Here is a 27,287-nt window from a genome sequence, read left to right as displayed (position 1 = left end):
CTTATCACAGGCACCAAGACGCCTCTGCAATCGTTCCTGAGCCTTGCTGAACAGCACGTCGCGGCTCCGCAGAACGGGGTAAGCGAGTGAATGGGGGAAACGGTCAGAAAAGGGTTAAGGCCACAATGGTGCCTTTTAAACCCATGGGACGCATATTTCTGTTTGAAGGAGAGTTCACCGTCTCTCGGGTGTTGGACTGGATACGAACACACGAACATTCGAATTAGGAGCAGGAGTGGGCCATTCGGCCCCTCGGGCCTGCTCTCCCATTCAGTAAGATCGTGGCTGATCTGATCGTGGCCTGAACTCCACTTTCCTCCCTTCCCCCCATAACCCTCGACCCCCCCCCGCCCCTTGTCGATCAGAAACCTGTCTAACTCAGCCTTGAATATATTCAGTGTCCCGGCCCCCACTGCTCTCTGAGGGGGGGGGAGAGAATTCCACAGACTCACGACCCTCCCACAGAGGGAATTCCTCTTCGCCTCCGTCTTCAGTGGGAGACCCCTCGTTCTGAAACTGTGCCCCCCCCTCCCCCTCGTTCTAGATTCCCCCCCACCCCCACGAGGGGGAAACATCCTCTCAGCATCCACCCTGTCAAACCCCCTCCCTCCCTCCCTCCAGAATCTGATATGTTTCAATAAGACCACCCCTCACTCTTCTAAACTCCAATGGGTACAGGGCCCAACCTGCTCAACCTCTTCTCATCAGACAAACCCCCTTCACCCCAGGAATCAGCCCAGTGAACCTTCTCTGAACGGCCTCCAATGCGAGTCTATCGATCCTGAGGTGAGGAGACTGAAACTGTCCGCAGGGCTCCAGCAGCGGCCTCACCAACGCCCTGCACAGTTGGAGCAAGACTTCCCGACTTTTATACTCCACCCCCCCTCGCAATAAAGCCCAACATTGCATTTCCCTCCCCAGTCACTTGCTGTATCTGCATATTAACTTTTTATGATTCATGTACCAGGACACCCAGATCCCTCGGTACTTCAGGATTCTGCAGTCTCTCTCCATTTAAATAGTATTCTGCTTTTCTATTCTTCCTGCCAAAATGGACAAGTTCACATTATGCTCCCATCTGCCAAGTTTTTGCCCACTCACTTACCCTACCTGTGTCACCTTTGTAGACTCCTTCTGCCCTCTTCACCAGTTACCCTCCTTTCTTTGTGTCATCAGCAAATTTTGTTTTTATTATTATTCATTCATGAGATGTGGGCTTCACTGCCTGAGCCAATATTTATTGCCCCCTTGAGAAGGTGGTGGGTGGTGAGCTGCCTTCTTGAGCCGCTGCAGTCCCCGTGTGGTGTAGGTACACCCACAGCGCTGTTAGGGAGGGAATTCCAGGATTGTGACCCAGCGACAGTGAAGGAACGACCGATATATTTCCAAGTCGGGATGGTGGAGTGGCTCGGAGGGGAACTTCCAGGGGGTGGTGTTCCCCATGTGTCTGCTGCCCTTGTCCTTCTAGATGGTAACGGTCGTGGGTTTGGGCGGCGCTGTCGAAGGAGCCTTGGTGAGTTGCTGCAGTGCATCTTGTCGATGGTACACACACTGCTGCTACTGTGCGTCGGTGGTGGAGGGAGTGAATGTTTGTGGATGGGGTGCCCATCAAGCGGGGCTGCTTTGTCCTACCAGACAAACCACCTACCGGACGTTCAGTCCCTTCATCCAAGTCATGGATATAAATTGTAAGTGCAGCTACCGGGCCCCGTATCCAGGAAGCTCAGGACTGGACATGTACCAGATACGGGGATTGTCAGGATTTTGGGTCCTGGGCAGGGGGTGGGAGTGGGGGGGGTAAGGCGCGGGTGGGCGGGGGTGGGGGGGGTGGTGGAATCGGATAACTTAAAGCCGGGCTGATTCCTCCAGCGAGCTGGACTCGTCTGCGGGCTGGGGAAAGGAAGGGATGAGGTCTGGACCAGGCCGGCTTCCGCCGTTTATTCTCGGACCCCAAAGAGCCGGGGATCGGCGCTCCTCGACTCGGATGTGACGGACGGCAAGCGCCTGCCGGGGATTGTCGCTTCCGGGGCAGGTCCCGGTTTTCCGATCCTTCCCCGATTTTTGGGATAGCTGACTAAAGGGGGGTTCCGGCACCTGTGTTTGAGGCCCCAGGGCTCATCCCTGCCGCACTCCTCTCGTCGCATCTTGCCAATCCGAAAATGACCCATTTATGCCTACTCTCTGTCCCTCTTAGCGAGCCAATCGTCTCTCCGTGCTAATATGTTACCCCTTGCACCCGTGAGCTCTTTCTTTGTTAGTGGCATCTTGTCAAATGCCTTCTGGGAATCTAACTACTGCACATCCACAGGTTCCCCTTCATCCCCTTGCTTGTTACTTCCTCAAAGAACCCTAATAAATTAGTCAAAACATGATTTCCCTTTCACAACACCATGTTGACTCTGCCTGATTATATTAAGACTTCCTAAGTGCCCCCCCGCTATAACCTCCTTTAATAATAGATTCCAGTATTTTCCAATGACTAACTGGCCTGTGGTTTCCTGCTTTCTGTCTCCTTCCTTTCTTGAATAGAGGAGTCACGTTTGCTCTTTTCCAACCTGATGGGACCTTTCCAGAACCTAGGAAATTTCGTTCTAATCATTTTCTCAGCGCCCTTTCCCTGGCAATTGTAATTGTCCTAAGGCCACTCTTTGCTGTCCTTTACATTCTGTCCAATCTTCTGACCTGCCACCCATCTTTGTGGAATTATACGCTCTTCCTTTCAATTTGATACTTCCTTAGTTAGCCACGGATGGTGTGTCCCTTCCCTCAGAGTCTTTCCTTCTCACTGGAGTGAATCTTTCCTGAGTATCCTGAAATTTCTCCTGAAACGCCCACCGCTGCATCTCCGCTGACCTACCCCTTAACACGATCTCCCAGTTCACGCGAGCCAGCTCTGCCGTCACACCCTGGTAATGGGCCTTATTTAAGTTTAAAACACTAGTCTTAGACCCACTCCTCTCTCCTTCAAACTCGGGAGTGAAATTCCAATCACGTTACGATCACTGCTGCCTTCACGACGGGCGGGATTTTGCCCTTGGCGGGCAGGCTCGCCGGGGGGAACGCCACCCGCGATCGGCGCCGCACCGCGATTTCACACTGGCGGGCCGATTAAGCGGGGGAGGAGGGTGAGCCGGCCGAGTGCGGGCGGACGAGCGAGCGAACGCTGCATAATCCCCCTGAGGCACGGAGCTGCCTCAGGGAGATGAAGAGATATATATATATATATATATATATATATAAAAATAAAGAAAATATAAAGGTAATAAAACACGGCTCCTCATGTGACTCTGTCACACGAGCAGGGACATGTTATTAACGGAAAATTAAAGCTTTTATTTGATTTTTATTGGCTTTTGGAAACCTCATCCCTCCCGTGGATGAGGTTTCCAAAAAAGCGTAAAGGCCGCTTTGGGGTGGGTTGGGGGGTGGGGTGGTCAAGCACTGTGACCTTTCACCTCCTTTTGGCCTCTGGTGTTCAAATCGTAGCGGCTGAGACGGAGCTGTGGGGGCGTGGGGGGAACGCCCCGTCTCTGGGAGTAGTTTTTGCGAGCCGTGGAAGGAGTCGCGCGCGCGAGGCAGCGCGCCCACCGCTGACTTTCCCGTTGGGACGTTTCAGGCCCACGTGACTCAGAGTGCCAACTCCACCAACCCGACCGCCATCACCCCCGAGGAGTATTTCGACCCGGATTTCGAACTCCAGGCCCGTGACATCGGACGGCCCGTCGAGCTGACCAGCAAGATTCAACGGTGAGTCGGTTATTGGCTTCAGCGGTGCCCGTGTGACCCCAAAACCTTCGGCCAGCATGAGACCCAAGCTGTGGCCACTCAGATTCAACTAGGCCCCAGGCTCAGGGCCAACTAGGCCCCAGGCTCGGGTCACTCAGGGCCAACTAGGCCCCAGGCTTGAGTCACTCAGGGGCAACTAGCCCCCAGGCTTGGGTCACTCAGGGGCAACTAGCGCCCAGCCTCGGACCACTCAGGGTCAACTGGGCCCCAGGCCAAGGCCACTCAGGGTCCAACTAGGCCCCAGGCTCGGGTCACTTGGTCAACTGGGCCCCAGACTCGGGGTCATTCAGGGTCAACTAGACCCCAGGCTCGAGTCACTCAAGATCAACTAGGCCCCAGGCTCGAGTCACTCAAGATCAACTAGGCCCCAGCATCAAGTCACTCAAGATCAACTAGGCCCCAGGCTCGAGTCACTCAAGATCAACTAGGCCCCAGCATCAAGTCACTCAAGATCAACTAGGCCCCAGCCTCGGGCCACTCAGGGTCAACTAGACCCCAGGCTCGGGTCACTCGGTCAACTGGGCCCCAGACTCAGGGTCATTCAGGGTCAACTAGGCCTCAGACTCGTAGTTGCTCAGGGTCAACTAGGCCCCAGCCTCGGGCCACTCAGGATCAACTAGGCCCAGGCCAAGGCCAGTCAGGGTCAACTAGGCCTCAGGCTCGGGTGACTGAGTAAACTGGGCCACAGACTCAGGGTTATCTAGGCCCCAGGCTCGAGTCACTCAATGTTGGATTTTAGCTGTGTGCAGCCACCTGGACTAACTGTTGACGAATTGTGAGGTATAAAATTCTGACTCCATTTCTGTTTCTCTCTCACTCCATGCTTCCCCTCACCACTGTTTCTGTCCCTCTATCCTCGGTGTCTCTCTCTCCTTCGTTCTCAACTCGCACTCTCTGTCTCTCCTTCATGCTGTCTCTCCCTCTCCCTCTCTCTCTGTATCTTTCTGTCTGTTTCTCTCACTCTCTCTCTCTCTCTATCTCTCTGTCTCACTCTCTCTCTATCTCTCTGTTTCTCTCTCTCTCCCTCTCCCTCTCTCTCTCTACAGGTTTAAAGCTAACCTCTGGCTCTGTGAGGATCATCCCCTCTCCCTCGTTGAGCAGGTGACTCCAATCATTGACCTCATGGCCATCAGTAATGCCCACTTTGCCAAACTACGTGACTTCATCACCCTCAAATTGCCCCCTGGCTTCCCTGTCAAAATAGGTGAGTGCTCGAGAGAAGGTCAGTACTGAGGGAGTGCCGCACTGTCGGAGGGTCAGTACTGAGCGAGCGCTGCACTGTCGGAGAGTCAGTACTGAGGGAGTGCTGCACTGTCGGAGGGTCAGTACTGAGGGAACGCCGCACTGTCGGAGGGTCAGTACTGAGGGAGTGCTGCACTGTCGGAGGGTCAGTACTGAGGGAGTGCCGCACTGTCGGAGGGTCAGTACTGAGGGAGTGCCGCACTGTCGGAGGGTCAGTGCTGAGGGAGCGCCGCACTGTCGGAGGGTCAGTACTGAGGGAGTGCTGCACTGTCGGAGGGTCAGTACTGAGGGAGCGCCGCACTGTCGGAGGGTCAGTACTGAGGGAGCGCCGCGCTGTCGGAGGGTCAGTACTGAGGGAGCGCTGCACTGTCGGAGGGTCAGTACTGAGGGAGCGCCGCACTGTCGGAGGGTCAGTACTGAGGGAGCGCCGCGCTCTCTGTCTCTGTTCCTGTTGCAGAAATCCCGCTGTTCCACGTGTTAAATGCCCGGATCACGTTCGGGAACCTCTGCGGCTGCGACGAGGCGGTCAGCACGTTGAGTATAGCTGATGACCCCGCTACTCCGAGCGACGAGGACCAGGGGGCCTCAGGGACTGCAGACTCCTGTCGCCAAGGTAACCAACCTCCGTCCGCTCGCTGGGGTGTCCCCGTGGGTTTGACGCTCCCCCCCCTTCCCCTGAACGGCCACTGAGCGACCCCGTGGGGATCTGTAAAAAACTCGCTTTGTCATGGGATGTGGGCGCGTCACTGGCTAGGCCAGCGCCTGGGGCCCCGTCTCTCATTGCCCTCGGCCTGAGTGGTCTCGCTCGGCCATTTCCGAGGGGTATTTAAGGGTGGACCACATGGCTGTGGGTCTGGAGTCACGTGTCGGGACCAGGGTAAGGAGGGCCAGATTTCCCTCCCCCTAAAGGGGACATTAGTGAACCAGATGGGGTTTTTACGACAATCGGGGATAGTCTCATGGTTACCGTTTCACTGAAATTAACTTTATAATTCCAGATTTCGTTCATTGAATTTAAATTCCACCAGCGGCCCCTGGCGGCTTTTGAACCCCTGTCTCCAGAGAAATAGGCTGGGCCTCTGGATTACTAGCCCATTGACATCACCACTAAACCACCATCTCGTAGCTCGGGCTGTGTATCAGTCATTTGGAATCGTGTCTTCCTCATTCTATCTCTCTCTCTCTCTCTCTCCCTATTCCTCATTCCTCCCCTCCTTCCCCCCGCTGCCCCCAATCCTCTGTTCCGCCTCTGCAACCTCTTCCCCCCACCCCCCACCCCCACCCACAGTGGGAAAATGCGAAGTGGACCCCTCGGTGTTCGAGGTCCCCCGGGGCTACACGGTGGTAGGGACGGGACGCAGCGAGCCAATGAGGGATGAGGACGATGACCTCCTGCAGTTCGCCATCCAGCAGAGCTTGCTGGACACCGGGACCGAGACGGAGCAGGTGAGACCGGGCGTGTGGACGGGGGGACGGGGGAGGGGGTGTGGTGTGCAGGTGGGGTCACTGGGACCTGGGAGCAAAATGGGCGGGGGTGTTGAGTTTTGTGCGGGCGGTGGGGGTTCGGTGGGTAGTGGATGTTGGGTGTTGGTGGGTGAGGTTGTGCGTTTTTTTTGGATGCGTTTGGGCGTTGGGGTTGTTTACGTCCCTGTGTTGGGTGTGTGGGTGGGTTTGTTTGGGTGAGTGTTTTGGGGTGGGTCTGTTTGTGTGAGTGTTTGAGTATTGGGCATTTGGGGGAGTGTTTGGTGATTGGGTGTTTGGGGAGTGTTTGGTGATTGGGTGTTTGGGGAGTGTTTGGTGATTGGGTGTTTCGGGGAGTGTTTGGTGTTTGGGTGAGTGTTTGGTGATTGGGTGTTTGGGGGAGTATTTGGTGATTGGGTGTTTGGGGGAGTGTTTGGTGATTGGGTGTTTGGGGAGTATTTGGTGATTGGGTGTTTCGGGGAGTGTTTGGTGTTTCGGTGAGTGTTTGGTGATTGGGTGTTTAGGTGAGTGTTTGGTGATTGGGTGTTTGGGGAGTGTTTGGTGATTGGGTGTTTCGGGGAGTGTTTGGTGTTTGGGTGAGTGTTTGGTGTTTGGGTGAGTGTTTGGTGATTGGGTGTTTGGGGGAGTGTTTGGTGATTGGGTGTTTGTGGGAGTATTTGGTGATTGGGTGTTTGGGGGAGTATTTGGTGTTTGGGGTACTGTTTGGTGATAGGGTGTTTGGGTGAGTGTTTGGTGATTGGGTGTTTGCGTGAGTGTTTGGTGATGGGGTGTTTGGGTGAGTGTTTGGTGATAGGGTGTTTGGGTGAGTGTTTGGTGATTGGGTGTTGGGGTGAGGGTTTGGTGATTGGGTGTTTGGGTGTGTTTGGTGATTGGGCATTTGGGGGAGTGTTTGGGGATTGGGCATTTGGGGGAGTGTTTGGGGATTGGGGTGGGTGTTATGGTGAGAGTTTGGGGATTGGGTTGGATGTTACGGGGAGTGTTTGGGGATTGGGTTGGGTGTTACGGTGAGTGTTTGGGGATTAGGTTGGATGTTAGGGTGAGTGTTTGGGGATTGGGTTGTGTGTCACGGTGAATGTTTGGGGATTGGGTTGTGTGTCACGGTGAATGTTTGGGGATTGGGTTGTGTGTCACGGTGAGTGTTTGGGGATTGGGTTGTGTGTCACGGTGAGTGTTTGGGGATTGGGTTGGGTGTTACGGTGAGTGTTTGGGGATTGGGTTGGGTGTTATGGTGAGAGTTTGGCGATTGTGGTGGGTGTTAGATTAAGTGTTTGGCGATTGGGTTGAGTGTTACGGTTAGTGCTTGGCGATTGGGTTGGGTGTTACGGTGAGTGTTTGGTGATTGTGTTGGGTGTTACGGTGAGTGTTTGGGGATTGGGTTGGGTGTTACAGTGAGTGTTTGGGGATTGGGTTGGGTGTTACGGTGAGTGTTTAGGATTGGGTTGGGTGTTATGGTGAGTGTTTGGGGATTGGGTTGGGTGTTACGGTGAGTGTTTGGGGATTGGGTTAGGTGTTGCGGTGAGTGTTTGGGGATTGGGTTGGGTGTTACGGTGTGTGTTTGGGGATTGGGTTGTGTGTTACGATGAGTGTTTGGGGATTGCGTTGGGTGGTACGGTGAGTGTTTGGGGATTGGGTTGGGTGTTACGGTGAGTGTTTCGGGATTGGGTTGGGTGTTGCGGTGAGTGTTTGGGGATTGGGTTAGGTGTTGCGGTGAGTGTTTGGGGATTGGGTTGGGTGTTACGGTGTGTGTTTGGGGATTGGGTTGTGTGTTACGATGAGTGTTTGGGGATTGCGTTGGGTGGTACGGTGAGTGTTTGGGAATTGGGTTGGGTGTTAGGGTGAGTGTTTGAGGATCGGGTTGGGTGTTACGGTGAGTGTTTGTTGGATTTGGTTGGGTGTTAGTGTGAGTGTTTGGGGATTGGGTTGGGTGTTATGGTGAATGTTTGGGGATTGGGTTGGGTGTTACGGTGAGTGTTTGGGGATTGGGTTGGGTGTTAGGGTGAGTGTTTGGGGATTGGGTTGGGTGTTACGGTGAGTGTTTGGGGATTGGGTTGGGTGTTAGTGTGAGTGTTTGGGGATTGGGTTGGGTGTTAACGGTGAGCGTTTGGGGATTTGGTTGGGTGTTACAGTGAGGGTTTGGGGATTGGGTTGGGTGTTACGGTGAGTGTTTGGGGATTGGGTTGGGTGTTACGGTGTGTGTTTGGGGATTGGGTTGTGTGTTACGATGAGTGTTTGGGGATTGCGTTGGGTGGTACGGTGAGTGTTTGGGAATTGGGTTGGGTGTTAGGGTGAGTGTTTGAGGATCGGGTTGGGTGTTACGGTGAGTGTTTGTTGGATTTGGTTGGGTGTTAGTGTGAGTGTTTGGGGATTGGGTTGGGTGTTATGGTGAATGTTTGGGGATTGGGTTGGGTGTTACGGTGAGTGTTTGGGGATTGGGTTGGGTGTTAGGGTGAGTGTTTGGGGATTGGGTTGGGTGTTACGGTGAGTGTTTGGGGATTGGGTTGGGTGTTAGTGTGAGTGTTTGGGGATTGGGTTGGGTGTTAACGGTGAGCGTTTGGGGATTTGGTTGGGTGTTACAGTGAGGGTTTGGGGATTGGGTTGGGTGTTACGGTGAGCGTTTGGGGATTGGGTTGGGTGTTATAGTGAGTGTTTGGGGATTGGGTTGGGTGTTAGGTGAGTGTTTGAGGATCGGGTTGGGTGTTACGGTGAGTGTTTGGGATTGGGTTGGGTGTTACGATGGGTGTTTGGGGATTAGGTTGGGTGTTACGGTGAGTGTTTGGGGATTGGGTTGGGTGTTACGGTGAGTGTTTGGGGATCGGGTTGGGTGTTAGGGTGAGTGTTTGGGGATTGGGTTAGGTGTTACAGTGAGTGTTTGGGGATTGGGTTGGGTGTTACGGTGAGTGTTTGGGGATTAGGTTGGGTGGTACGGTGAGTGTTTGGGGATTGTGTGGTGCTAAGTGTGTGCCTGCTGAATCACCCTTATTCAATTTGCTGCTCTCCCATTGGCCGACAGGTCACAATCTGGGAGGCACTGACCAACAGTCGGCCTGGATCCAGCCCTCCAATCCCCTATGATGAAGAGTCACAGCTAGAACGGTAAAGACGCCTTTGTCCCTCACTCTGTCCCTCACAGTCTCACTCTCTGTTTCCCTTTCTCTCTCACTCTCACTCTGTGTTCCTCACTCTCTGTGTCTCATTCTCTCTCTCTCTGTCACCCACTCTCTGTCTCGCGCTCTCTCTCCGTCTGCCTCACTTATTCTTTCTCTCTGCCTCGCGCCCCTCCTGCCTGTCTCTCTGTCTCCCTCTCTCTCTTTCTCACACTGTCTTTCTCGCGCTCTGTCTCTCTCGCTCGCTCTTTGTCTCTCTCGCTCTCGCTCTCTGTCTCTGTCTCGCGCTCCCTCCACCTCGCGCTCCCTCCGCCTCGCGCTCTGTCTCATAGTCATAGAGGTCTATAGCACAGTAAAAGGCCCTTCGGCCCATCGAGTCTGTGCCAGTCAAACAAGTACCTAACTACTCTAATCCCATTTTCCAACACCAGGCCCATAGCCTTGTATACCATGTGACATCGCAAGTGCACATCCAAATACTTCTTAAATGTTATGAGGGTTTCCGCCTCTACCACCCTTTCAGGCAGTGAGTTCCAGATTCCCACCACCCTCTGGGTGAAAAAATTCTTCCTCACATCCCCTCTAAACCTCCTGCCCCTTACCTTAAATCAATGCCCCCTGGTTATTGATCCCTCCACCAAAGGGAAATATTCCCTCCTGTCTACCCTATCTCTGCCCCTCATAATTTTATACACCTCAATCATGTCCCCCCTCAATCTCCTCTGCTCTATACAATCTCTCCTCGTAACTAAAACTCTCCAGCCCAGGCAACATCCTGGTAAATCTCCTCTGCACTCTCTCCCGTGCAATCACATCCTTCCTATAATGCAGATTCCAGAACTGCACGCAATACTCTAGCTCTGGCCTAACCAGCGTTTTATACAGTTCCAGCATAACCTCCCTGCTCTTATATTCTACGCCTCGGCTAATAAAGGCAAGTATCCTACTTGCCTTCTTAACCACCTTATCTACCTGTCCCGCTACCTTAAGGGACTGGTGGACATTCACACCAAGGTCCCTCTGATCCTCGGTACTTCCCAGGGTCCTACCATTCATCGTGTATTCCCGTGCCTTGTTTGTCCTGCCCAAGTGCATCACCTCACACTTATCCGGATTAAATTCCATTTGCCATTGATCAGCCCATCTGACCAGCCCGTCTATATCCTCCTGTAATCTAAGGCTATCCTCCTCACTATTTACCACCCCACCAACTTTCGTGTTATCCATGAACTTACTGATCAACCCTCCTACATTCAAGTCTAAATCATTTATATATATACCACAAACAGCAAGGGACCCAACACCGATCCCTGTGGAACCCCACTGGACACAGGCATCCAGTCACAAAAACACCCCTCGACCATCACCCTCTGCTTCCTGCCACTCAGCCAATCCTGGATCCAATTTACCTTGGATCCCATGGGCTCTTACCTTCGTTATCAGTCTCCCATGCGGGACCTTATCAAAAGCCTTGCTGAAGTCCAAGTAGACTACGTCAAATGCATTGCCCTCATCTACACACCTGGTCACCTCTTCAAAAAATTCAATCAAATTGGTCAGACATGACCTCCCCTTAATAAAACCATGCTGACTGCCCTTGATTAATCCCTGACTCTCCAAGTGTAGATTAATTCTGTCCCTCACAATTGCTTCCAATTGTTTCCCGACCACTGGATCCCTGGTTTATCCCTTCCTCCCTTCTTGAATAACGGTACCACATTGGCTGTCCTCCAGTCCTCTCGCACCTCTCCTGTGGCCAGAGAGGTATTGAAAATTATTGCCAGCGCCCCTGCTATCTCCTCCCTTGCCTCACTCAACAGCCTGGGATACATTTCACCCGGGCCTGGAGATTTATCCACTTTTAAGCCTGCCAGACCACTTAGAACCTCCTCCCTTTCTATGCTAATTTCTATAATTATATCACAGTCCTTCTGCTCGATTTCCATACCCACGTCGTCCCTCTCACTTGTAAACACCAACACAAAGTATTCAGTTAGAACCCTACCCATGTCTTCTGGCTCCACACACAAATTACCACTATGGTCCTTAACGGGCCCTTCTCTTTCTCTAGTTATCCTCTTACTCTTAATGTATTTGTAAAATAACTTTGGATTTTCCTTTATTTTGCCTGCCAATGTTTTTTCATGCCCCCTTTCTTCTCTCTTAATTTCCTTTTTAAGTCCCCCCCACACATTCTACACTCCTCTAGGGCTTCCGCTGTTTTGAGCCCTCGATATCTGCCATAAGCCTCCCTTTTTCTCTTTATCCAAACCTGTATATCCCTCGACATCCAGTGTTCCGTGGATTTGTTGGTCCCACCCTTTGTCTTTACTGGAATATGTTGGCCCTGTTCTCTCCCTATTTCCTTCCTGAATGACTCCCACTGCTCTGACGCAGATTTACCTAAAAGTAGCTGCTTCCAGTCCACTCTGGCCAAATCATATCTGATCTTATTAAAATCAGCCTTTCCCCCAATTTAGAACTCTGATTTCCTGCCCATCCTTGTCCTTTTCCATAACAGCCTTGAATCTAACAGAGTTATCACAGAATCACAGAATCACACAGTGCAGAAGAGGCCCTTCGGCCCATCGAGTCTGCACCGACACGTGAGAAACACCTGACCTACCTACCTAATCCCATTGACCAGCACTTGGCCCATAGCCTTGAACGTTATGACGTGCCAAGTGTTCATCCAGGCGCTTTTTAAAGGATGTGAGGCTAACCTGCCTCCACCACCCTCCCAGGCAGCGCATTCCAGACCCTCACCACCCTCTGGGTAAAAAAGATTTTCCTCACATCCCTCCTAAACCTCCTGCCCCTCACCTTGAACTTATGTCCCCTTGTGACTGACCCTTCAACTAAGGGGAACAGCTGCTCCCTATCCACCCTGTCCATGCCCCTCATAATCTTGTACACCTCGATCAGGTCACCCCTCAGTCTTCTCTGCTCCAACAAAAACAACCCAAGTCTATCCAACCTCTCTTCATAACTTAAATATTTCATCCCAGGCAACATCCTGGTGAATCTCCTCTGCACCCCCTCTAGTGCAATCACATCCTTCCTATAATGTGGTGACCAGAACTGCACACAGTACTCCAGCTGTGGCCTCACCAAGGTTCTATACAACTCCAACATGACCTCCCTACTTTTGTAATCTATGTCTCGATTGATAAAGGCAAGTGTCCCATATGCCTTTTTCACCACCCCACTAACATGTCCATCCACCTTCAGAGATCTATGGACACACACGCCAAGGTCCCTTTGTTCCTCAGAACTTCCTAGTGCCATGCCGTTCATTGAATACTTCCTTGTCAAATTACTCCTTCCAAAGTGTATCACCTCACACTTTTCAGGCTTAAATTCCATCTGCCACTTATCTGCCCATTTGACCATCCCGTCTATATCTTCCTGTAGTCCAAGATACTCAACCTCACTGTTAACCACCCGGCCAATCTTTGTGTCATCCGCAAACTTACTAATCCTACCTCCCACATAGTCATCTATGTCGTTTATATAATTGACAAATAATAGGGGACCCAGCACAGATCCCTGTGGTACGCCACTGGACACTGGCTTCCAGTCACTAAAGCATCCTTCTGTCATCACCCTCTGTCTCCTACAACTAAGCCAATTTTGAATCCACCTTATCAAATTTCCCTGTATCCCATGTGCATTTGCCTTCTTTATAAGTCTCCCGTGTGGGACCTTGTCAAAGGCTTTACTGAAATCCATATAAACTACATCAACTGCACTACCCTCATCTACACACCTGGTCACCTCCTCAAAAAATTCAATCAAATTTGTTAGGCATGACCTCCCTCTGACAAAGCCATGCTGACTATCCCTGATCAAACCTTGCCTCTCCAAGTGGAGACAGATTCTCTCCTTCAGAATTTTCTCCAATAGTTTCCCTACCACTGATGTGAGACTCACTAGCCTGTAGTTCCCTGGCTTATCTCTACAACCCTTCTTAAATAGCGGAACCACATTAGCTGTTCTCCAGTCCTCTGGCACCTCCCCCGTGGCCAGAGAGGAATTAAAAATTTGGGTCAGAGCCCCTGCGATCTCCTCCCTTGCCTCCCTCAGCAGTCTGGGACACACATCATCCGGACCTGGAGATTTGTCCACTTTTAAACCTGCCAACAGCTCCAATACCTTGTCACCCCCAGTGTCAATTTGCTTAAGAACCTCGCAGTCTCTCTCCCCGAGTTCGATACCTTCACATCCATCTTCACCCAAGAGAATGAGGATAAAGTATTCATTCAACACTCTACCGATGTCCTCTGGCTCCACCCATAGATTGCCCCCTTGGTCCCTAATGGGCCCTACTCTTTCCCTGGTTATCCTCTTCCCATTGACATACTTACAGAATATCTTGGGATTTTCCCTACTTTTACCAGCCAGAGCTTTCTCATGTCCCCTCTTTGCTCTCCTCATTGCTTTCTTAAGCTCCACCCTGCACTGTCTGTACTCCACTAATGCCTCCGCTGATTTGCTCCCCTTGTACCTGCTAAAAGCCTCTCTTCTCCTTCTCATCGTAACCTGAATGCCTCTGGTCATCCATGGTTCTCTGGGCTTGTTACTCCTTCCTATCACCCTAGAGGGAACATGTTGAGCCTGTACCCTCCCCATTTCCTTTTTAAACACACCCCCTACTGTTCCACTGTAGATTTCCCCACAAGTAACTGTTCCCAGTCTACCCTGGCCAGATCCTGCCTTATTTTACTGAGATCCACTCTCCCCCAATCCAAAACATGTTTTTGCAATTTGTCGATTTCTTTGCCCATAACAAACGTAAGCTGTCCCATGGCTAAAACGCTTGCCCACCACCACCTCAGCACCTGTCTGGCTTCACTCCCCAGAGTTAGGTCCAGCACTGCGCCGTCCCTTTGTTGGACCCTCACACATTGACTATGATCACTATCTGCTAAATGCTCCCCCCACCGATACCTCTACCACTTGCCCGGCTTCACTCCCTAAAATTAAGTCTAGGACCGCCCCCTCTCTTGTAGGACCTTCTACATACTGGCTTAAAAAGCTCTCCTGGGTGCATTTTAAGAATTCTGCTCCCTCTAAACCTATCACACTATGACGAACCCAGTTAATGTTGGGGAAGTTGAAATCCCCCCACTATTACTACCCTATTATTTTAACACTTTTCTGAAATTTGCCTACATATCCGCTCTTCTATTTCTCTCTGACTGTTTGGGGGTCTGTAGTGCACTCCCAGCAACGTGATTGCTCCTTTTTTGTTTTTCAGTTCTACCCATATGCCTTCTAAGATGTCATCCCTCCTTACTGCTGTAATTGATTCCTTGATCAATATTGCGATCCCCCCCCTCCGCTTTTACCTCCTTCCCTGTCTCGCCTGAAGACCCTATATTCTGGAATATTGAGCTGCCAATCCTGCCCCTCTCTCAACCATGTCTCTGTGACAGCAATGACATCATACTTCCGTGTGTTAATTTGTGCCCTCAACTCATCTGCCTTATCCGTCAGACTCCTTGCATTGAAATAAATACCATCCAACCTTGCCAAACTCCCTTGTGCCTTAACTGGCCTATAATTTCTATGCCTTCCAGACTCACTTGCTCCCTCTTCTAATTTTGGCTGTGCATCTCCCCCTGCTGAACTGCCTCTCAGGATCCCACCCGCCCCTGCCAAGTTAGTTTAAACCCTCCCCGACAGCACTAGCAAACCTCCCCGCGAGGACATTGGTCCCATTCCGGTTCAGGTGCAACCCGTCCACCTTGTACAGGTCCCACTGCCTCCAGAAACGGTCCCAATGACCCAGAAATCTAAAGCCCTCCCTCCTGCACCATCTCTCCAGCCGCGCACTCATCTGGACTAACCTCCTATTCCTATACTCACTAGCGCGTGGCACCGGAAGTAATCCAGAGATTACCACCTTTGAGATCCTGTTTTTTAATCTGCTTCCTAGCTCCCTAAATTCTGCTTGCAGGACCTCATCCCTCTTTCTACCTATGTCGATATGTACCACGATCTCTGTCTGTTTGCCCTCCCACTTTAGAATGCCCTGCAGCCGTTCAGTGCCATCCTTGACCCTGGCACCAGGGAGGCAACATATCATCCTGGAGTCATGTCTACGGCCGCAGAAACGCCTGTCTGTTCCCCTGACTATCGAGTTTCCTACCGTTATTGCTCTTCCCCTCTTTTTCCATCCCCCCGCCCCGCCCTGTGTAGCTGAGCCACTCACCGTGCCATGTGCGTGGCTGCACTCCCCAGAGGAACCGTCACTCTCACCGTTTTCCAACACGGAAAAACGGTTCTCGAGCGAGATGCTCCCTGAGGATTTCCTGACTATCTGCCTGACACCTTTCATCTGACTGATGGTCACCCATTCCCTCTCGGTCTGCACTTCCGTAAGCCGCGGGGTGACCACGTCTAAGAACGTGCTATCCACGAAACTCTCAGCTTCGCGGGTGCACCTCAAGCTCTGAAACTCGGAGCTCAAGTAGCTGCGCCTGGTGGCACTTCCTGCACACGGGGTCGGTCAGAGCGCAAGGAGCGTCTAGGACTTCCCACATGTTGCAGGCGGCACATAACACGGGACTGAGCTGCCCTGTCATGCCCCCAGTTGAAAAAAAACCCCCTTACTTTAAGTTAAATACAGTAAAAAAAAACGTTAAATTATTTATGTACTTTAAATAAAAATGAGAACTTTTACCTTTCCTTAGCTTAATCTATTTTAAACTGGAGAAAAAGCTGGAAACACTTACCCACTACTCACCAACCAGCTCTCACCTTTGTGCTGACGGCACTTTTTGAAACTTCCCCGCACTCACGCTGGTTCTGATCTCTCCACCGCTCTCTCGAGCTGTCTTGTGATGTCACTCTCTGCCCCGCGCTCTCTCTCTGCCCCGCGCTCTCTCTCTGCCCCGCGCTCTCCCTCAGCCCCGCGCTCTCTCTCTGCCCCGCGCTCTCTCTCTGCCTCGCGCTCTCTCTCTGCCCCGCGCTCTCTCTCTGCCCCGCGCTCTCTCTCTGCCCCGCGCTCTCCCTCTGCCCCGCGCTCTCTCTCTGCCCCGCACTCTCTCTCTGCCCCGCGCTCTCTCTCTGCCCCGCGCTCTCTCTCTGCCCCGCGCTCTCTCTCTGCCCCGCGCTCTCTCTCTGCCCCGCACTCTCTCTCTGTCTTGCGCTCTCTCTGTCTCGCGCTCTCTCTCTGTCTCTCTGTCTCGCCCTCTCTCTCTCTCCTCGCGCTCTCTCTGCCTCGCGCTCTCTCTCTGTCTCGCGCTCTCTCTCTGTCTCGCGCTCTCTCTCTGTCTCGCGCTCTCTCTCTGTCTCGCGCTCTCTCTCTGCCTCGCGCTCTCTCTCTGCCCCGCGCTCTCTCTGCCTCGCCCTCTCTCTCTGCCTCGCGCTCTCTCTCTGTCTCGCGCTCTCTCTCTGTCTCGCGCTCTCTCTCTGTCTCGCGCTCTCCCTCTGCCCCGCGCTCTCTCTCTGTCTCGCTGTCTCTCTCTGTCTCGCCCTCTCTCTCTGTCTCGCCCTCTCTCTGCCTCGCGCTCTCTCTCTGCCTCACGCTCTCTCTCTGTCTCGCGCTCTCTCTCTGTCTCGCGCTCTCTCTCTGCCTCGCGCTCTCTCTCTGTCTTGCGCTCTCTCTCTGCATCGCCCTCTCTCTCTGTCTCTCTCTCTGCCTCGCGCTCTCTCTCTGCCCCGCGCTCTCTCTCTGTCTCTCTCTCTGCCTCGCGCTCTCTCTGTCTCGCGCTCTCTCTCGATCGCGCTCTCTCATTGTCTCTCTCTCTGCCACGCGCTCTCTCTGCCCCGCGCTCTCTCTCTGCCCCGCGCTCTCTCTCTGCCTCGCGCTCTCTCTCTGTCTCGCGCTCTCTCTCTGTCTCGCGCTCTCTCTCTGCCCCGCGCTCTCTCTCTGCCTCGCGCTCTCCCTCTGCCCCGCTCTCTCTCTCTGTCTCGCGCTCTCTCTCTGTCTCGCGCTCTCTCTCTGTCTCGCGCTCTCTCTCTCTCCTCGCGCTCTCTCTGCCTCGCGCCCTCTCTCTGTCTCGCGCTCTCTCTCTGCCTCGCGCTCTCTCTCTGTCTCGCGCTCTCTCTCTGTATCGCGCTCTCTCTATGTCTCTCTCTCTGCCTCGCGCTCTCTCTCTGCCCCGCGCTCTCTCTCTGTCTCTCTCTCTCTCTGCCTCGCGCTCTCTCTGTCTCGCGCTCTCTCTCTGTATCGCGCTCTCTCATTGTCTCTCTCTCTGCCTCGCGCTCTCTCTCTGCCTCGCGCTCTCTCTCTGCCTCACGCTCTCTCTCTGCCTCGCGCTCTCCCTCTGCCCCGCGCTCTCTCTCTGTCTCGCGCTCTCTCTCTGTCTCGCGCTCTCTCTCTGTCTCGCCCTCTCTCTCCTCGCGCTCTCTCTGCCTCGCGCTCTCTCTCTGTCTTGCGCTCTCTCTCTGCCTCGCGCTCTCTCTCTGTCTTGCGCTCTCTCTGTATCGCGCTCTCTCTCTGTCTCTCTCTCTGCCTCGCGCTCTCTCTCTGCCCCGCGCTCTCTCTCTGTCTCTCTCTCTCTCTCTCTGCCTCGCACTCTCTCTGTTTCGCGCTCTCTCTCTGTATCGCGCTCTCTCATTGTCTCTCTCTCTGCCTCGCGCTCTCTCTCTGCCTCGCGCTCTCTCTCTGCCTCGCGCTCTCTCTCTGTCTCGCGCTCTCTCTGTCTCGCGCTCTCTCTGTCTCGCGCTCTCTCTCTGTCTCGCGCTCTCTCTCTGTCTCACGCTCTCTCTCTGTCTCACGCTCTCTGTCTCACGCTCTCTCTCTGTCTCTCTCTCTCTCTGTCTCGCGCTCTCTCTCTGTCTCTCGCTCTCTCTTTCCCGGCGCTCCCTCTCTCCCCGCGCTCTCTCTCTCCCCGCGCTTTCTCTCTCCCCGCGCTCTCTCTCTGCCTCGCGCTCTCTCTCTGCCTCGCGCTCTCTCTCTGTCTCGCGCTCTCTCTGTCTCACGCGCTCTCTCTGTCTCACGCGCTCTCTCTGTCTCGCGCTTTCTCTCTGCCTCGCGCTCTCTCTCTGCCTCGCCCTCTCTCTCTGTCTCTCGCTCTCTCTCTGTCTCTCGCTCTCTCTCTGTCTCGCTCTCTCTCTGTCTCGCTCTCTCTCTGTCTCGCTCTCTCTCTCTCTCTGTCTCGCGCGCTCTCTCTGTCTCGCGCGCTCTCTCTGTCTCGCGCGCTCTCTCTGTCTCGCGCGCTCTCTCTGTCTCGCGTGCTCTCTCTGCCTCGCGCTCTCTCTCTGCCTCGCGCTCTCTCTCTGCCTCGCGCTCTCTCTCTGTCTCGCACTCTCTCTGTCTCGCACTCTGTCTCACGCTCTCTCTGTCTCGCGCTCTCTCTCTCGCGTTCTTTCTCTGTCTCGCGCGCTCTCTCTGTCTCGCGCGCTCTCTCTGTCTCACGCGCTCTCTCTGTCTCGCGCGCTCTCTCTGTCTCGCGCGCTCTCTCTGTCTCTCTGTCTCGCTCTCTCTCTGTCTCGCGCTCTCTGTCTCGCTCTCTCTGTCTCTCTGTCTCGCTCTCTCTGTCTCGCGCTCTCTCTCTGTCTCGCGCTCTCTCTGTCTCGCACTCTGTCTTGCGCTCTCTCTGTCTCGCGCTCTCTCTGTCTCGTGCTCTCTCTGTCTCGCGCTCTCTCTGCCCCGTGCTCTCTCTCTGCCTCGCGCTATCTCTCTGCCTCACGCTCTCCCTCTGCCCCGCGCTCTCCCTCTGCCCCGCGCTCTCTCTCTGTCTCGCGCTCTCTCTCTGTCTCGCGCTCTCTCTCTGTCTCGCCCTCTCTCTCTCTCCTCGCGCTCTCTCTCTCTCCTCGCGCTCTCTCTGCCTCGCGCTCTCTCTCTGTCTTGCGCTCTCTCTCTGCCTCGCGCTCTCTCTCTGTCTTGCGCTCTCTCTGTATCGCGCTCTCTGTCTCTCTCTCTGCCTCGCGCTCTCTCTCTGCCCCGCGCTCTCTCTCTGTCTTTCTCTCTCTGCCTCGCGCTCTCTCTGTTTCGCGCTCTCTCTCTGTATCGCGCTCTCTCATTGTCTCTCTCTCTGCCTCGCGCTCTCTCTCTGCCTCGCGCGCTCTCTCTGCCTCGCGCTCTCTCTCTGCCCCGCGCTCTCTCTCTGCCCCGCGCTCTCTCTCTGTCTCTCTCTCTCTCTCTGTCTCGCGCTCTCTCTGTCTCGCGCTCTCTCTGTCTCGCGCTCTCTCTCGATCGCGCTCTCTCATTGTCTCTCTCTCTGCCTCGCGCTCTCTCTGCCTCGCGCTCTCTCTCTGCCCCGCGCTCTCTCTCTGCCTCGCGTTCTCTCTCTGTCTCGCGCTCTCTCTGTCTCGCGCTCTCTCTCTGCCCCGCGCTCTCCCTCTGCCCCGCGCTCTCTCTCTGTCTCGCGCTCTCTCTCTGTCTCGCGCTCTCTCTCTGTCTCGCGCTCTCTCTCTCTCCTCGCGCTCTCTCTGCCTCGCGCTCTCTCTGCCTCGCGCTCTCTCTCTGTCTCGCGCTCTCTCTCTGCCTCGCGCTCTCTCTCTGTCTCGCGCTCTCTCTCTGTATCGCGCTCTCTCTATGTCTCTCTCTCTGCCTCGCGCTCTCTCTCTGCCCCGCGCTCTCTCTCTGTCTCTCTCTCTCTCTCTGCCTCGCGCTCTCTCTGTCTCGCGCTCTCTCTCTGTATCGCGCTCTCTCGTTGTCTCTCTCTCTGCCTCGCGCTCTCTCTCTGCCTCGCGCTCTCTCTCTGCCTCGCGCTCTCTCTCTGCCCCGGGCTCTCTCTCTGCCTCGCGCTCTCCCTCTGCCCCGCGCTCTCTCTCTGTCTCGCGCTCTCTCTCTGTCTCGCCCTCTCTCTCTCTCCTCGCGCTCTCTCTGCCTCGCGCTCTCTCTCTGTCTTGCGCTCTTTCTCTGCCTCGCGCTCTCTCTCTGCCTCGCGCTCTCTCTCTGTCTTGCGCTCTCTCTGTATCGCGCTCTCTCTCTGTCTCTCTCTCTGCCTCGCGCTCTCTCTCTGCCCCGCGCTCTCTCTCTGTCTTTCTCTCTCTGCCTCGCGCTCTCTCTGTTTCGCGCTCTCTCTCTGTATCGCGCTCTCTCATTGTCTCTCTCTCTGCCTCGCGCTCTCTCTCTGCCTCGCGCGCTCTCTCTGCCTCGCGCTCTCTCTCTGCCTCGCGCTCTCTCTCTGTCTCGCGCTCTCTCTGTCTCGCGCTCTCTCTGTCTCGTGCTCTCTCTCTGTCTCGCGTTCTCTCTCTGCCTCGCGCTCTCTCTCTGTCTCGCTCTCTCTCTGTCTCTCGCTCTCTCTCTGTCTCGCGCTCTCTCTCTGTCTCGCTCTCTCTCTCTGTCTCGCCCTCTCTCTCTGTCTCACGCTCTCTCTCTGTCTCACGTTCTCTCTCTGTCTCTCTCTCTCTCTCTGTCTCGCGCTCTCTCTCTGTCTCGCTCTCTCTCTGTCTCGCCCTCTCTCTCTGTCTCGCCCTCTCTCTCTGTCTCTCTCTCTCTCTCTGTCTCGCGCTCTCTCTCTGTCTCGCTCTCTCTCTGTCTCTCGCTCTCTCTCTGTCTCTCGCTCTCTCTCTCTGTCTTGCGCTCTCTCTGTCTCGCTGTCTCTCTCTGTCTCGCCTTCTCTCTCTGTCTCACGCTCTCTCTCTGTCTCGCCCTCTCTCTCTGCCTCACGCTCTCTCTCTGTCTCACGCTCTCTCTCTGTCTCTCTCTCTCTCTCTGTCTCGCGCTCTCTCTCTGTCTCGCGCTCTCTCTCTGTCTCTCGCTCTCTCTTTCCCCGCGCGCTCTCTCTCCCCGCGCGCTCTCTCTCCCCGCGCTCTCTCTCTCCCCGCGCTTTCTCTCTCCCCGCGCTCTCTCTCTGCCTCGCGCTCTCTCTCTGCCTCGCGCTCTCTCTCTGTCTCGCGCTCTCTCTGTCTCACGCGCTCTCTCTGTCTCACGCGCTCTCTCTGTCTCACGCGCTCTCTCTGCCTCGCCCTCTCTCTCTGCCTCGCCCTCTCTCTCTGCCTCGCGCTCTCTCTCTGTCTCTCGCTCTCTCTCTGTCTCGCTCTCTCTGTCTCGCTCTCTCTCTGTCTCGCTCTCTCTCTGTCTCGCTCTCTCTCTGTCTCGCGCATTCTCTCTGTCTCGCGCGCTCTCTCTGTCTCGCGCGCTCTCTGTCTCGCGCTCTCTCTCTGTCTCGCGCTCTCTCTCTGTCTCGCGCTCTCTCTGTCTCGCGCACTCTCTCTGCCTCGCGCTCTCTCTCTGCCTCGCGCTCTCTCTCTGCCTCGTGCTCTCTCTCTGTCTCGCACTCTCTCTGTCTCACACTCTGTCTCACGCTCTCTCTGTCTCGCGCTCTCTCTGTCTCGCGTTCTTTCTCTGTCTCGAGCGCTCTCTCTGTCTCGAGCGCTCTCTCTGTCTCTCGCTCTCTCTGTCTCTCTGTCTCGCTCTCTCTCTGTCTCGCGCTCTCTCTGTCTCGCGCTCTCTGTCTCGCTCTCTCTGTCTCTCTGTCTCGCTCTCTCTGTCTCGCGCTCTCTCTCTGTCTCGTGCTCTCCCTGTCTCGCACCCTGTCTCGCGCTCTCTCTGTCTCGCGCTCTCTCTGTCTCGCGCTCTTTCTCTGTCTCGCGCGCTCTCTCTGTCTCGCGCTCTTTCTCTGTCCCGTGCGCTCTCTCTGTCTCGCGCGCTCTCTCTGTCCCGTGCGCTCTCTCTGTCCCGTGCGCTCTCTCTGTCTCGCGCTCTCTCTCTGTCTCGCGCTCTCTCTCTGTCTCGCGCTCTCTCTCTGTCTCGCGCTCTCTGTCTCTCTCTCTGTCTCGCCCTCTCTGTCTCGCCCTCTCTCTCTGTCTCGCGCTCTCTGTCTCGCGCTCTCTCTCTGTCTCGCGCTCTCTCTCTGTCTCGCCCTCTCTCTCTGTCTCGCCCTCTCTGTCTCGCGCTCTCTCTCTGTCTCGCGCTCTCTCTCTGTCTCGCCCTCTCTCTCTGTCTCGCCCTCTCTCTCTGTCTCGCCCTCTCTCTCTCTCTCGCGCTCTCTCTCTGTCTCGCCCTCTCTGTCTCGCCCTCTCTCTCTGTCTCGCGCTCTCTCTCTGTCTCGCCCTCTCTCTCTGTCTCGCGCTCTCTCTCTGTCTCGCGCTCTCTCTCTGTCTCGCCCTCTCTCTCTGTCTCGCCCTCTCTCTCTGTCTCGCCCTCTCTGTCTCGCCGTCTCTCTCTGCCTCGCCCTCTCTCTCTGTCTCTCGCCCTCTCTGTCTCGCGCTCTCTCTCTGTCTCGCCCTCTCTGTCTCGCGCTCTCTCTCTGTCTCGCGCTCTCTCTCTGTCTCGCCCTCTCTCTCTGTCTCGCCCTCTCTCTCTGTCTCGCCCTCTCTCTCTGTCTCTCTCTCTCTCTCTGTCTCGCTCTCTCTCTCTGTCTCGCTCTCTCTCTCTGTCTCGCTCTCTCTCTGTCTCGCGCTCTCTCTCTGTCTCGCTCTCTCTCTCTCTGTCTCGCTCTCTCTCTCTCTGTCTCGCTCTCTCTCTCTGTCTCTCGCGCTCTCTCTCTGTCTCGCGCTCTCTCTCTGTCTCGCGCTCTCTCTCTGTCTCGCGCTCTCTCTCTGTCTCACGCTCTCTCTCTGTCTCGCGCTCTCTCCTCTGTCTCGCTCTCTCTCTGTCTCTCACGCTCTCTCTCTGTCTCGCGCTCTCTCTCTGTCTCGCGCTCTCTGTCTGTCTCTCGCGCTCTCTGTCTCCCGCTCTCTCTCTGTCTCGCGCTCTCTCTCTGTCTCGCGCTCTCTCTCTGTCTCGCGCGCTCTCTCTGTCTCGCGCGCTCTCTCTGTCTCGCCCTCTCTCTCTGTCTCGCCCTCTCTCTCTGTCTCGCGCTCTCTCTCTGTCTCGCCCTCTCTCTCTGTCTCGCGCTCTCTCTCTGTCTCGCTGTCTCTCTCTGCCTCGCCCTCTCTCTCTGTCTCGCGCTCTCTCTCTGTCTCGCGCTCTCTCTGCCTCGCCCTCTCTCTCTGTCTCACGCTCTCTCTCTGTCTCTCGCGCTCTCTCTCTGTCTCGCGCTCTCTCTCTGTCTCGCGCTCTCTCTCTGTCTCGCCCTCTCTGTCTCGCCCTCTCTCTCTGTCTCGCGCTCTCTCTCTGTCTCGCGCTCTCTCTCTGTCTCGCGCTCTCTGTCTCGCTGTCTCTCTCTGCCTCGCCCTTTCTCTCTGTCTCGCGCTCTCTCTCTGTCTCGCGCTCTCTCTGCCTCGCCCTCTCTCTCTGTCTCGCGCTCTCTCTCTGTCTCGCGCTCTCTCTGCCTCGCCCTCTCTCTCTGTCTCACGCTCTCTCTCTGTCTCTCGCGCTCTCTCTCTGTCTCGCGCTCTCTCTCTGCCTCGCCCTCTCTCTCTGCCTCGCCCTCTCTCTCTGCCTCGCCCTCTCTCTCTGCCTCGCCCTCTCTCTCTGCCTCGCCTTCTCTCTCTGCCTCGCCCTCTCTCTCTGTCTCGCGCTCTCTCTCTGTCTCGCCCTCTCTCTCTGTCTCGCCCTCTCTGTCTCGCGCTCTCTCTCTGTCTCGCGCTCTCTCTCTGTCTCGCCCTCTCTCTCTGTCTCGCCCTCTCTCTCTGTCTCGCCCTCTCTCTCTCTCTCGCGCTCTCTCTCTGTCTCGCCCTCTCTGTCTCGCCCTCTCTCTCTGTCTCGCGCTCTCTCTCTGTCTCGCCCTCTCTCTCTGTCTCGCGCTCTCTGTCTCGCGCTCTCTCTCTGTCTCGCCCTCTCTCTCTGTCTCGCCCTCTCTCTCTGTCTCGCCCTCTCTCTCTGTCTCGCCGTCTCTCTCTGCCTCGCCCTCTCTCTCTGTCTCTCGCCCTCTCTGTCTCGCGCTCTCTCTCTGTCTCGCCCTCTCTGTCTCGCGCTCTCTCTCTGTCTCGCGCTCTCTCTCTGTCTCGCCCTCTCTCTCTGTCTCGCCCTCTCTCTCTGTCTCGCCCTCTCTCTCTGTCTCTCTCTCTCTCTCTGTCTCGCTCTCTCTCTCTGTCTCGCTCTCTCTCTCTGTCTCGCTCTCTCTCTGTCTCTCGCGCTCTCTCTCTGTCTCGCGCTCTCTCTCTGTCTCGCTCTCTCTCTCTCTGTCTCGCTCTCTCTCTCTCTGTCTCGCTCTCTCTCTCTGTCTCTCGCGCTCTCTCTCTGTCTCGCGCTCTCTCTGTCTCGCGCTCTCTCTCTGTCTCGCGCTCTCTCTCTGTCTCACGCTCTCTCTCTGTCTCGCGCTCTCTCCTCTGTCTCGCTCTCTCTCTGTCTCTCACGCTCTCTCTCTGTCTCGCGCTCTCTCTCTGTCTCGCGCTCTCTGTCTGTCTCTCGCGCTCTCTGTCTCCCGCTCTCTCTCTGTCTCGCGCTCTCTCTCTGTCTCGCGCTCTCTCTCTGTCTCGCGCGCTCTCTCTGTCTCGCGCGCTCTCTCTGTCTCGCCCTCTCTCTCTGTCTCGCCCTCTCTCTCTGTCTCGCGCTCTCTCTCTGTCTCGCCCTCTCTCTCTGTCTCGCGCTCTCTCTCTGTCTCGCTGTCTCTCTCTGCCTCGCCCTCTCTCTCTGTCTCGCGCTCTCTCTCTGTCTCGCGCTCTCTCTGCCTCGCCCTCTCTCTCTGTCTCACGCTCTCTCTCTGTCTCTCGCGCTCTCTCTCTGTCTCGCGCTCTCTCTCTGTCTCGCGCTCTCTCTCTGTCTCGCCCTCTCTGTCTCGCCCTCTCTCTCTGTCTCGCGCTCTCTCTCTGTCTCGCGCTCTCTCTCTGTCTCGCTGTCTCTCTCTGCCTCGCCCTTTCTCTCTGTCTCGCCCTTTCTCTCTGTCTCGCGCTCTCTCTCTGTCTCGCGCTCTCTCTGCCTCGCCCTCTCTCTCTGTCTCGCGCTCTCTCTCTGTCTCGCGCTCTCTCTGCCTCGCCCTCTCTCTCTGTCTCACGCTCTCTCTCTGTCTCTCGCGCTCTCTCTCTGTCTCGCGCTCTCTCTCTGCCTCGCCCTCTCTCTCTGCCTCGCCCTCTCTCTCTGCCTCGCCCTCTCTCTCTGCCTCGCCCTCTCTCTCTGCCTCGCCTTCTCTCTCTGCCTCGCCCTCTCTCTCTGCCTCGCCCTCTCTCTCTGCCTCGCCCTCTCTCTCTGCCTCGCCCTCTCTCTCTGCCTCGCCTTCTCTCTCTGCCTCGCCCTCTCTCTCTGCCTCGCCCTCTCTCTCTGTCTCGCCCTCTCTCTCTGTCTCGCCCTCTCTCTCTGTCTCGCCCTCTCTCTCTGTCTCGCGCTCTCTCTCTGCCTCGCCCTCTCTCTCTGCCTCGCCCTCTCTCTCTGCCTCGCCCTCTCTCTCTGCCTCGCCCTCTCTCTCTGCCTCGCGCTCTCCCTCTGCCTCGCACTCTCCCTCTGCCTCGCGCCCTCTCTCTCTGTCTCGCGCTCTCTCTCTGTCTCGCGCTCTCTCTCTGTCTCGCTGTCTCTCTCTGCCTCGCCCTCTCTCTCTGTCCCGCCCTCTCTCTCTGTCTCGCGCTCTCTCTGCCTCGCCCTCTCTCTCTGCCTCGCCCTCTCTCTCTGCCTCGCCCTCTCTCTCTGCCTCGCCCTCTCTCTCTGCCTCGCCCTCTCTCTCTGTCTCGCCCTCTCTCTCTGTCTCTCTCTCTCTGTCTCGCCCTCTCTCTCTGTCTCGCTCTCTCTCTCTGCCTCGCCCTCTCTCTCTGCCTCGCCCTCTCTCTCTGTCTCGCCCTCTCTCTCTGCCTCGCCCTCTCTCTCTGCCTCGCCCTCTCTCTCTGCCTCACGCTCTCCCTCTGCCTCGCACTCTCCCTCTGCCTCGCGCCCTCCTGACCTCTTGCTGTTCCTGTGTAACAAGCTCGAGAAGGGGCTGAATGGGGCCTCCTCCTGTCCCTGTGTAACAGGCTCGTGTTAACCATGTGTTCTGTTTCTAACCCTCCGCTCCCTCTCCGTCTCTCCGACACAGAGCCTTACAGGAGAGTATGCTGACCCACGGTGGTGGTGGAGTGGGGCTGAATCCCGCGTCCGATCCACTGGACCCCTCATCCCAGCTCCAGCAGACGGCCTACCCCAGCTTCTCCGAGCAGCTACGTCAGGCCATGGAGGAGTCCAGTAAGGAACAGGAGGACCTGGAGAGGAGGTGGAGGGAGGAGGAGGAGGAACTGGAGAGAATCCTGCAACTCTCACTCACGGAAAAGTGAAGGAGCAACATGAGGGCCTCCTACCCTCCGAAATCAACCCCGTCAGATTGCCCATCCCACCCCCCCCTTTCCCTTCCCCAACCCCCAACCTCCTCCATTCTCAGCAAACAGACCATCACCTCTCCCCATGATGGACCTTTACTCTGTATCTAACCCCGTGCTGTACCTGCCCTGGGAGTGTTTGATGGGGACAGTGTAGAGGGAGCTTTACTCTGTATCTAACCCCGTGCTGTACCTGTCCTGGGAGTGTTTGATGGGGACAGTATAGAGGGAGCTTTACTCTGTATCTAACCCCGTGCTGTACCTGTCCTGGGAGTGTTTGATGGGGACAGTGTAGAGGGAGCTTTACTCTGTATCTAACCCCGTGCTGTACCTGTCCTGGGAGTGTTTGATGGGGACAGTGTAGAGGGAACTTTACTCTGTATCTAACCCCGTGCTGTACCTGTCCTGGGAGTGTTTGATGGAGACGGTGTAAAGGGAGATTTACTCTGTATCTAACCCCGTGATCCAACAGTTCCCCTTCTGACCCCCCCAACCCGCTGTTCATTATCCATGTTTTTGGAGTTCTTGCCGTACTGAGTGGCGATTTTTATCCCAGTTTCCTGTTCTGTTTAATCATCATTGCGAATTCTCCATGTAAAATAATTCACAATTTCTGCCCCTCCCCCGAACCTCACCCCCTCCCCCGAACCTCACCCCCTCCCCCGA

At 55.6% G+C, this 27,287-nt stretch overlaps 1 protein-coding gene and 2 pseudogenes across 1 annotated transcript; 1 reads left to right on the top strand and 2 right to left on the bottom strand.

Moving 5' to 3' along the window:
* On the top strand, window positions 1-27,287 carry LOC144676731 (ankyrin repeat domain-containing protein 13D-like; the record flags this gene model as incomplete). Its single annotated transcript, XM_078537069.1, has 7 exons — window positions 1-78; window positions 3,617-3,747; window positions 4,833-4,990; window positions 5,486-5,641; window positions 6,317-6,474; window positions 9,521-9,603; window positions 26,345-27,287. Coding segments are annotated over 7 exons (999 nt in total), but the record flags the coding sequence as incomplete, so codon positions are not given.
* Window positions 14,267-23,432, bottom strand: LOC144676729 (uncharacterized; annotated as a pseudogene).
* LOC144676733 (uncharacterized) lies at window positions 23,452-24,097 on the bottom strand (annotated as a pseudogene).

This window comes from Cetorhinus maximus, unplaced genomic scaffold (assembly GCF_964194155.1).
Source record: "Cetorhinus maximus unplaced genomic scaffold, sCetMax3.hap1.1 HAP1_SCAFFOLD_1859, whole genome shotgun sequence".
Taxonomy (NCBI): domain Eukaryota; kingdom Metazoa; phylum Chordata; class Chondrichthyes; order Lamniformes; family Cetorhinidae; genus Cetorhinus; species Cetorhinus maximus.
The sequence above is the reverse complement of the archived record's forward strand: the minus strand, read 5'-3'. Positions and strand labels throughout refer to the sequence as shown.